General features: G+C 57.2%; 1 protein-coding gene across 1 annotated transcript; it reads left to right on the plus strand.

Annotated features, from left to right (window-relative positions):
- The first annotated feature begins 1003 nt into the window (after positions 1–1003).
- TSPAN1 (tetraspanin 1) lies at positions 1004–5965 on the plus strand. The gene is made up of 8 exons (XM_068141627.1): positions 1004–1087; positions 1228–1292; positions 2421–2627; positions 3055–3129; positions 3810–3908; positions 4251–4388; positions 4880–4963; positions 5233–5965. Exons 2-8 carry the CDS (start codon positions 1236–1238, stop codon positions 5284–5286), a joined length of 714 nt encoding a protein of 237 aa, XP_067997728.1. The 5' UTR covers positions 1004–1087; positions 1228–1235; the 3' UTR covers positions 5287–5965.
- The last annotated feature ends 4687 nt before the right edge of the window (positions 5966–10652 follow it).

The raw sequence follows: 10652 nt of genomic DNA on the forward strand, positions 1-10652 counted from the left end.
TGACCTGCTCCAGCACTGGCATCTGTTATGGCTGTCACTGTCCTCTTCTGCCACCACCCTGCCAGCCTCTTGCCTGTCTTCCTGTGCAACAGTTAGGGACAGCCTGTGGAGCTTTGGCTTTTCCTTTGCACGGCTGTTCCCCTGTGCCCACCTCTGCCTGCTTCTATTTTAGAGCATCATAGTGTTTTGGGTTTGAAGGGGCATTGGTAAGTCATCCAGTTCAATCCCCCTGCAGTGAGCAGGGACATCTTTAACTAGATCAGGTTGCTCAGAGCCCCCATCCAACCCAGCCTTGAGTGTTTCCAGGGCTGGGGCATCTACCCTCTCTCTGGACAACCTGTTCTTGTTTTGTCCCAGGAAGTTGGATGTTTGGAGACATGCCTGCCTGAGTGGGCCTGAGCCAGCAGTGCACCCACAGCCATCAGCCTGGAAGGGCAAGATGACTCAGCCATGGTTTGTGCTGGGAGTGGGTGGCAGAAGGGGGTTGAGACCTGTGGGGCTGTCCATGACCAGGACATCCCAAGTGGGGTGCCCAACACTGCTGCCCAGTGTCTGAGGAGAGGGGCAGGGGGTGGTAGCCCCACCAGGGCTGCTTCATCTACCCTGGGGTGGAGCTGTCACGGGTCTGATATCGTTTGTTGCCCCTCAGGGTTCCTATCCTGGTGGTCCCAGCGTTGTGCTTCGCAGGGTTGTGTCAGGTGGGGCCGCAGGCAGGGGCACACATGCGGCTGTGAGCTCACAGCTGCGGCAGAACAGGGACAGCACATTCCCCGCCCCGCGCCAGGAGGCCGCGGCGATGGGCGAGGGCAGCAGCCGGCCGGCTCCCGCAGCTCCCCCGGGGTGCTTGGTGGCTCCGGCGGCAGAGGGCAGCAAACCACCAAGCACCCCGGGACACGTGGGGCATCGCCACCCCCTGGAGCTGGCCCCGGTAGGGGCCGGGCCGGACGGGGCCGGGCCGGATGGGGTCCGACGGCAGGGGCGGCTCCGGGACCTTGCCTGCTTAAAAGGCGGCGGCGGCTGCAGGGCGGGTGCGAAAGTGTGGCTGGGACGGGCTGAGCCGGAGCTTCGGGACCTGCTCTCCGCTCAGGTGGGCTGTGCTCGGTTCGCCGCTTCGGGGAGTGGACCGCGGTGGGAACCCTGAGCTCCCTGAGGTCGGGCTGAGCCCTGCTCGCAGGAGGGCAGCGGCTGTGTCGGGCCACCCCCTGATAACCTCTGTGCTCTCCCCAGGTGCAAAGATGGGGTGCTTCACCTTTATCAAGGTCATGATGATCCTCTTCAACCTGGTCATATTCGTAAGTGCACCCCAGCAGCTGTTTCTAATCGGGGCGCCTGAGCTTGGCAGGCACTCCGGGCTGGCCGGGGAAACCGGGGTGAGGGGCCAGGGTCCGCTGAAGCAGCTCCTGGGAAGTGCCCTCAGCCGGGCATGGGATGGGTGAAGTCTACCCTCTCCTGCACCTCCACGTCCCTTCTTGTGAAGCATGGAGAAGGATGAGCTGGGTGTTGGTGGGACTCCTGCTGCGGGCACCCTAGTGGGGTTTGAAATCTGGCCTCTGATCCCAGACTGAGGACTTAAACCTTGCAGGGGTCTCCAGCTCTGGCCAAAGCCCACGGGGCTGTGCTGGCCTCAGAATGGTGGCAGTTGCATCAGCCACCCGTGTGCCTCACTGTGCTGATGGTTCGGAGGAGGGTGCTGAGTGCCCCAGAGCAGGAGAGTTTGCTGGGTTCCTGCCTGGTGGGCTCTGTGTCTGCAGGGGAGTAGACTATGTGAGTGACAACGACCTGTGGTTTTAGGGTCTTGGATGCTAAGGGTCTCTACAGCACATGCAGCCTTTGCTTCTGTCCAAGGGGAAGGGTAGTGGAGCTCCTGGGCTCTGCAGAGCAATGGAATTACTGGGAAGGGCATGTGGTGGGATATAGCCTTGGGAAGGGGGGGTGCAGAGCCCCCAGGCTTGCCCTGCTGAATAAAGCTGAGACTTCAGGCTGATGGGGAGGATTTTGTGGGTAGAGGGAAGGAATGTGTGAGAGTGTCTGGAGCCAGGGGCTGCTCAGCAGCTCCCCTGCATGAGCAGATGTTTTCCCTGGCTGGAGGGACTCATGGTGGCAGCCAGCATCTGAGCTGCTTGCATGTTGCTCCCCTTGGATCAGGAGGCTGGCCTGTGGTGCTGCTGGCTTGGTCGTCCTGCACAAGGGTTGCTGCTGCCACTGAAACCCCTTGAGATGTGATGCCACGGTTGGTGATGTGCTTTTGGGGTAGTTACTAATCTGGCCACCCCAGGCCTGTGGTGGTAAAGCCCCGAGAGGCCCTCAGCGGCCACAGTGTTTTGCTTTGGTATGGCAAGAACTTTGAGAGGGGGGAAGGACCTTCCCCAAATCCCAGATCTCTGTCTGCCTGGGAGCTAACATTGTCTTTCTCCTCGCAGCTCAGTGGCGGGACCCTCCTTGGAGTTGGCATCTGGGTCACAACAGACAGAGATTCTTTCCTGGATGTATTTGGGGTACTCTCCTCTACTGTCATGCAGGTTGTGAATGTAGGCTACTTCCTCATTGTCATCGGTGCCATTCTGCTTGTGATTGGCTTCCTTGGGTGCTACGGTGCCCAGAAGGAGAGCAAGTGTCTCCTGATGATGGTATGGACCTGACTTACCTCCTTATTGAGCCTCATTTGAGCTGGGGGCCTGGTGGGGGAGATCTTAGGGACAGACTTCCCTGTGGAGATGTGATCCTTGGATGTTCCTGTGTGCTGGAAGGTTGGGTGGGCCTTGGAAAGGCAGTGCTAGAGGGAAAGTCTGCTCTGGGAAAGGGTGGAAGGCAGCAGAAGCTGGTGCTGAGCAAAGGTCTCTCTTGGAGCATGTCTGGCAAGGTCAGCTCCATGCAGATGGAGGGTTAGAGAGCCCGAAGGTAGTTCTCCTTCTGCTTTGGAGCAGAGCTGAAGACAGTGAGTTAGGGCTTGAGCCCTGAGGTAGGGTCCTCTGGGCCTTATTGAGCAGATGGGTTCCTGGGGGTTCTGTGGACTCTGGTTGTTGCTTTGACCTCTGTCCCCTTGCTGCATCCTAGTTCTTCTCAGTGGTGCTGATCATCTTCGTAGCTGAAGTTGCTGCTGCCGTGGTGGCTCTGGTCTACACAACTCTTGTGAGTAGCATATCTGAGTCTTTGGCTGGGATAATGTGGGACCTGTCCTACCCCGTAGGGAAAACAGGAGATATTGAGGCTGGCAGTGCTGCCCATAGATGGGGAGGCTGAGAGGTGGGCACTGCTACAGGAGGAAGGGATGCCAGTTCCTGATGCTACCAGCTGTGTGGGCAGGCTGGGGTGAGGGTGGTGGGGACAGGGATTCCCTTTGCCCTAAAGAAATAAGGGTTATGGTACAAGTTTTGCCCACTTCTTTCTTCAAATCCCTTAGTCCAGTGCCTAGGCTTGACACCTCTCCACTTCTGAGAGTGGGAGCCACACAGGAGAGGAAGTTCCTAATGCTTCATGCAACATCTTATTAGGCACCTGAGAAACCACCTGGTGTGAAAGATGACTTCCTTATTAGACACTGGAGAAGTCAACCACAGGGCAAATGTCCTTGCTGGCTCCCTCACCTGTGCTGCTTATCAGATGACTCACTGCCTTGGTGCCATAAAGTGCTGGTTAGGACAGGAGGGGACACATTGTTCTCACGCCAAAGGGACATAAAGTGATGTGCTTCTGTCCATGCTGGGTCTGATTTGTTCTCCCTCCATGGACTGGGACCAGTAGAGGGGCTCTTGGCTCCATGGTCCTCCCGAGGACCTTTTCTGACAGTGTTTCTCTGGCTCTTCTTCCAGGCAGAGACGCTGCTATCAGCTGTGTTGACCCCTGTCCTCAAGGAGAAGTATGGGGTGGATAACACTTTCACAGAAATCTGGAATATCACCATGGAGAAGGTGTGCTGAGTCCTGGGACCCTCATCTGTGGGTCAGGATGCTTCCCAGCATAGTCTTGGGTGGGATGGGAATGGGAACACCGTTGCAATCCTGGATGTGCTGAGCTGTCACCAGCCTGTCAGCTTTCCAGGTGCCTGGAACCTACCCCCTTGGAATCTAGTGGTCCTGTGGCTGGAATGAAAGCTGTGGGGCAAAACCCTAGTCCCAAGGACGCTGAACTACCCTCAGAGCTGGGCTGAGCTGGGCAATTCCCTCCATGGGGAACAGGGTCCAGACCATGTCTGACTCAGGATGGAGCCCTGCAGGGTGTTCTCCTCATCCCTTCCTCTTCCTCCTCCTTAGGTCAGTTGCTGTGGCCTGAATAACTACACAGACTTCAACAACAGCTACTGGTATGATCACACTGGAACCTACCCAGCGCCCTGCTGTAAGAATGTGGAGCCCTGCACCGCCACGCTGGCTGCACAGAGCAATGTCACGGTATGGGCGTGCTGCTGGCTCTTGCCTTCTGCCACTGCCTGCTTTGCCTTGGGCCTTTGCACAGGGAGGGAGACCTGTCCTCTGCAGCTCCAGCCTCAGCTCTGGACATGGCTGTCCCATGGCCTTGAAGTCGTGGGTGATGCTGTGATGGCCTCGGCTTGTTCCTGGTGGATACAAGCAAAGCTGCTACCATTGCTCTGGTCTTAAGGGAGGCTGCATCAGGGTGGCTTGCCTGGAGCTGGGCATGAACTTGGGCACCACTCTACCTTTTAGGATGATTTCACTGCCTCTTTCCCCCCTCACCCTGCAACACTGTGCTTTGGCTTGAGAAGTGGTTGAAATGGGTTGCTCCCTGAAATCCCCTGACCACCTCCATGGCCGTACAGCTCTAGGCTGGAGAGCTGTACCTTCCTTTTGGGGGATATTGTGCTCCAGTGGCTGGGGGATTGCTGTGCCTTGCTCATCATCACCTGTGTGGTTGCTTCCTGCAGGGCTGTTTTAATCAGATTGTGGAAGAAATCAGGACTAATGCAGGTGTAGTGGGTGGTGTGGCAGCTGGCATCGCTGCCTTGGAGGTGAGTTCCTGAGCACTGCTGTGTATGCCTCCTTGTACCTGGAGGTGACTGGCAGGGCTGGCGCTGGCCTGGGCGGCCAAGGTGCTTCTGGGGGCTGGTGCAGCCCCATGGACCACCATCTGCCCCAGGGTGGCTACTTAACCTTCTTCCCTGAGCACGCCCCACTCTTCCTCCTTGTGTGCACCGGGGGTGGATGGTACAAGGCTGAGAGCTGAACCCGTGCTGGGGTTTGCCTCCCGGGGGGTTGACTTGCCTCTTGCTGCCCACAGATTGCATCGATGGCGGTTTCCATGTACCTGTACTGCCGGCTGGATCAGAAATGACCCCCCAGGGCGGGAGCATGGTCTGCCCCCCCGCCACGCTGAGGTGCACCTGTGGTGTGCTGTGCTCTTGGGGTGGGCCCCATTGCTCCCCGCGCCTTATGCTGTCCTGTGCACTGTGCTCCATAGCTGTGTTTTGATCTACTGAGCTGGGATCTGTAGAGTTTGTGTATATTTTTGTACTGATATGGCACACTGAGTCTGTACATAGAGATTTGAGGTGGGGTGTTTTTTTTTGAAGGGGGGTGGAGTGGAGAAGCTGCTTGGTCGGTGTAGTTGATGCCAGCAGGAGATAAAGCAGCGCGGGGGCCAGCCAGGGCTGCTGATCTGGCAGTGGCACAGCAACGCCTTGGCGAACCCTTGCAAGGCAAGGGCTGGCCAGTGTCCCCCTGCATTGCCCCATCAAACTGGGGCCAAGATGTTGTAGGTTGCACCTACACCTTCACATGGGGCTATATCTACCCCTACACCTATTTTCTGTCAGTCCTGACCCTGTCACCATGTTGTCCTCTAAAGGAGCCAGGGGCTGATCTGTGTCCTTGCCTGGGCATGAAAGCAGCCCTCTTGGTCCCTGACCCTGTGGTGGTTGGGGCTGCCCTCTGCCCCCTGTCATTTCATGGCCAAGTTCCTCTCTGTGCTGTAAAGAAAAACAAATAAATTTTTGATCTTAGACTCCAGAAAATTGTTTGTATCCATCTCAGTGCTACCTTCAGAAATGGCCTCAGCCTCAAGGAGGGCAGTAGGGTGGAGGGCTGCTTGGCCCTGCACTCCCCACCTCCATGAGCCTTATGCATAGCCCTGCTGGCAGCCTGCCTGCCCCCACTGCCCTCCCTCTCCTCTGCTTCCTCACCTGCTTGGGTGCTTGGAAACAGGCAGGCTGGTGTTTGCACAACAGCCTGGGAACGGTGGGGGCTACCATCAACATGCAAACCTGCCTTGCCCTCCCCTACAGCTGCCATTGAACTCAGCAGAATGGCTCTGCAGAGGGTTGGACGGGTGCCCCCATTGGCCCTGGGACCCCAGAATAGGATGCCTGAGGTGGTGAGAAGGAGCAGGTCCTGCCAGCCCCATCTCTGACTTTCTCCATTCCCCAGCCTTGTCCCACACTACCTGTGTGGTGCCACCTCCAGTTTTATGCAGGGGGAGGGTGGGTGTCATGGGCCAGCCTCTTTCCCCAGCATTGCCTTTGGCAGCATGCTACCTTGAGCATTGACTGGCTGTGCCTCTGTTTCCCCATTCACAAGTGAGGCCAAGGCAGGTGTTTTGGGGGGGTAGGTGGTATTGAGGGCTACTTTTCCCTGGTTTTGACATGAGGCTTCCCACCTCCCTGTTTGTGGGGCAGAATGCAAAGGCTGTGGGGTGGTGGCAGTGAAGGACAGGGTGATAGCAGCAGGGCACAAAGCCAGTGTGCAAACAGCCTCCCCTTGCACTGCCTTGCGCCGTGCCTGCTACGGCACCCCCTTATCAACTCCTGCACTGGGTACTGGGCTGCACTGGGGCACTGCGTGGGCCCCTTCATGTCTAGCATCCACCTGGCACCATCCAGCACTCAGCATGCAGCTGGGTGGCAGTGGGATGGGCACAGGAACCCACTGCCCACTCTGAATGACTTGGCTCCAGGGATGTGGGTTTTGGCCCTGCCCCATGGTGAGGCAGTGGGGAGAAGCTGCCAGAAAACAGCCATGCCTTCCTCTTTGTCTGTGAGTGGGTGAAGATCCTAGTTCCACCACATATTTGTGACCTCGTGGCTAACATCAGGCCTTTATAAGCTCTCCTTGCAAGCTGGCTTCGGGCAAACACCGTCTCACCTTCACTGCTGTGGGCTGGAGCAGGTTTGGGGGTGATGCCTGGCTCCTGGCTTCATGCTTCTCCCCAGCCATGGGGTTTCTCTGGAACAGGGCCAGGCCCTTTCTGTGGTGCTGAGCTTTGGCAGTAGCCCAGCAGGCAAACCTGAATGACCAGTTTCTCCTCCCCAGTGTGATTTCTCTCTAGTGCCCTTCCTGGCTCTGGGCTCCCTGGTCAGCCAGGCAGCAGCAGGGTGGAAGCCAGACTGGTGCAGCCTCCCTGGGCTCTCACTGTGCCCCTGCCCTCCACTTTCCACTGCCTGGGCACCTCCAGAGCTTTTGGACTCTCTAGAGGAGACTCCATCATAGCTGGTCCCCACCAGCTCTGGAACACACCCCAGTCCCCCATCCATTCCCACCAACCCATGTGGGTGCCACTAGGCATCTCTGCATCCTTAACCTTGCCTAATCCCTTGAGACTGGTAGTCCAGGGTCCCTGCCAGCACCCTAGAAGCTGACGTTTGTGCCATCCATGCATGAGGTGAAAGTCCCTGGGTATACAGGGTGGTAACCAGAGATTTCCTTATTGCCTCTGGGAACATGTCCCTGGGCTGGAGGTGCCAAGCAGCTGTTGGGCTGCGTGTGCTAGGGTAAAGGGTAAAGGTTCCTCTTCTCCACCCATGACACAGAATGGGAGAAAAGCAAGAAGGTGAAAGCCTCCCTCACAGGGGCTGCAGGAAGTGCCCTGCTGCTTGCCTGAGCTTGGGTCACTACTTTCTCTAGCCATGCACCTCTCAGTGTTTCCTGCCTGCGAGTTGTACCACACACTGTGGCCAATAAGCCCTGTGTGTGTGCCAACCAGCCTGGTCAGCTGCCACAGCAGAAATGGGGGATGGGCAGAGCTGGCAGGAGTGAATGGCAGGGTGGCTGAGACCCCCTGGTCTCTGGGGGCTCCAGGGAGACCTTATAGTGGTCTTCCAGTACCTGAAAAGGGCCTACAAGAATGCAGAGAAGGGACTTTTCACAAGGGCTTGTAATGCTAGGATGAGAGAGAGTGATTTGGAGGAAGGTAGGTTTAGACTGGAGAAGAGGAGGCTCAGGGGTGACCTTATCACTCTCTACAACTACCTGAAGGGAGGTTGTAGACAGGCAGAGGTTGGTCTCTTCTCCCAGGCAGCCAGTACCAGAACAAGAGGACACAGTCTCAGGCTGCACCAGGGGAGGTTTAGGCTGGATGTTAGGAAGAAGTTCTACACAGAGAGAGTGATTGCCCATTGGAATGGGCTGCCCAGGGAGGTGGTGGAGTCACCGTCACTGGAGGTGTTCAGGAGGGTGCTTGGTGCCATGGGTTAGCTGTTTGGGTGGGTTGGATTGGTTGATGGGTTGGACACGATGATCTCAAAGGTCTCTTCCAACCTGGTTTGGTTTATTCTAAATAAAGGTTTATTCTAAATAAATAAAGACTGGGTACTAGGAAGCAATTCTTTAGGGGGAGGGTGGTGAGACACGGAACAGGCTGTCCACAGAGGTTGCGGATGCCTTCTTCCTGGAAGGTGTGTTCAAGGCCAGGCTGAATGAGGTGTTGAGCATCCTGATCTAGTGGAAGGTGTCCCTGCCCATGGCAGGGGGGTTGGACCTAGATGATATTTAAGGTCCCCTCCAACCCCAACTGTTCTGTGAATCTGAAGGCAAGGCAGAGGGGTGTCTGCTGGCAGGGAGTGGGCAGCGCCCAGCACTTCACCAGACGAGCTGCCCTCTCTCCGTCCTGGGAATGAGCTTTGGCTGGGAGTGGGAGGAGGAATCACCTTTCTTTAGGTTTGTGCTGATAAAGGGAGTGATTAAGCAGTAAAAGCAAACTCATCTGGCATCAGCTGCCCAAGGTGTGCCCGCTGTGGGGGATTTCCCCACCCGCCTGGCTGCGATGTTCCTGTACAGGGGAGGAAAAGACATCCTTGAAGGGCATGGGCTGGCTTGAGGGAAGAAGTGAGCCAATGCACCCATTCTTTGGCACAGATTTCCTCCCTGGCACCTCTTCTTTTCCTCCTCCTCCTCCTCGTTCAAGCAGTAAGCCATCCTGGGTGCCTACCTTGCCTCAGAGGTGCTCTCTGGGCTGCTCTACACATGCCCCAGTTACTTGTCAGAATATCAGAGGAGATGAAAGGGTTGTTCCAAAGGCACGGGCTGGCCTTGAACCTAGGGTGCCACGCTGGGCAAGGCACAGTGTAATCACTGCTGCAGCACCAATCCTGAGTACTGAGTTGAGGGTTAATTTGCTGACAGGCTTTGTTGGTCGCTGGCACAGGAGGCAGCAGCCCCACACCACGAGGCGAGGGGCTGGGGTGAGCTGAGCACAGGGGAGGGACCCTCTACAGCTAGGGCCGAGGGGAGAAGCCAGGCAGAGTCCCTTCCTTGGAGTGGTTTAGACTCTTTATAAAGGCAAAGAGTGCTGAAAAATTTGGATCAGTTCCCCGAGCTGGAGGGAAGGTGGCTCAGGCACAGCGCCACTGCCTCCCTCCCACGCAGCGATGGGGACAGGGCCAGCCTGCCCTGGGCACTGGCAGCCCTCCAGAACTGAGATTCCTCCATCCTTGTCTGTTATCTCAGAGGATGCTGGCTAGCTGGTGCTTCCCTCCATCTGTGGCCCACAGAGGGGCCAAGGTGCTGCAGGAAGGGTCAGCCTGCACCTTGTGTCCCACATCCCCTCACCAGAGCAGCGGGAGACCCTGCTCCCCCGGCACAGAACTGCCCAACAAGCAGAACATAAAACCAACCACCACCAGGAATTATGCAGAATTGCCCTTCCCCCACCAAGCTCTGCAAAGGTCAAGTTTCATGCCAAGGCTATTTTGCTTTTGTTTAATTATCAGCCAGCTCCTGGGACATGGAGCAGCCTGGACAGGTTCTCCTTTGTAGGGCTGCACAAAGCCAGGGAACCTGGGCTGCAGGGGGAGGTACTCTGTGGGACAGAGACCTGGGAACCCACAGCTTGGGCAGCATGAGATAAAGCTGGTGCCACCTGGGGCAAAGCTATAGGAGCTGCCCAGGAAGGGCAGGCAGGCAATGGGTCAGGCAGCCAACCAGCTCCTGGACACCCAGGGATGCTCCAGCACCTGTGGGCTGAGCTGGGAGGTGAGCAGGACCCCAAGAAAGGGCAGGATGGGGAGTGACCCAGCTCCTCTAACAAACCCCACCCCCCAGGACTGAAACCACCTCAGGCAATGACCATTGGTATCCCCACTGCTGGGGGGCAATGAGGTCTCTGCCAGTCTGGCACAGCTGCTCCCCTTCAAGGGGGTGAACCTGCTTTTAGAGCCAGCCCTCCATTTCAGGAGGGGATGCTTCTATAAACACAGCAGTCTGCAAAGACAGGCCCTGGAGGGTGAGCCCACATCACCCTGCAGGGCTCTGCCTATGGGTGTCAGTCCCTGCAGACAGATCCTTCTCTCACCTCCAGTGTCCTGGCAGGAGCTCAGCGCTGTGGGTTTGGCCTTGACAGTAGGTGGATGTGGAGGCTGGCAGGACCCTGGGGCTTGGCAAAAGGCCACTGTCAAGGAGGTGCCCCCCTGAGAGCTGTGCCTGGTCTTG

This window comes from Melanerpes formicivorus, unplaced genomic scaffold (assembly GCF_026170545.1).
Source record: "Melanerpes formicivorus ecotype bairdi unplaced genomic scaffold, bMelFor1.0.p_v2 SCAF_7, whole genome shotgun sequence".
Classification (NCBI taxonomy): domain Eukaryota; kingdom Metazoa; phylum Chordata; class Aves; order Piciformes; family Picidae; genus Melanerpes; species Melanerpes formicivorus.

What these genes read in the sequence shown, in the direction of transcription:
- TSPAN1 (XM_068141627.1), top strand. Translation starts at nt 1,236, where the DNA reads ATGGGGTGCTTCACCTTTATCAAGGTCATGATGATCCTCTTCAACCTG. An exon ending in TCTTCAACCTGGTCATATTC is followed by an intron (nt 1,293 to 2,420) that starts GTAAGTGCACCC and finishes TTCTCCTCGCAG; the next exon opens with CTCAGTGGCGGGACCCTCCT. An exon ending in CTCTGGTCTACACAACTCTT is followed by an intron (nt 3,130 to 3,809) that starts GTGAGTAGCATA and finishes CTCTTCTTCCAG; the next exon opens with GCAGAGACGCTGCTATCAGC.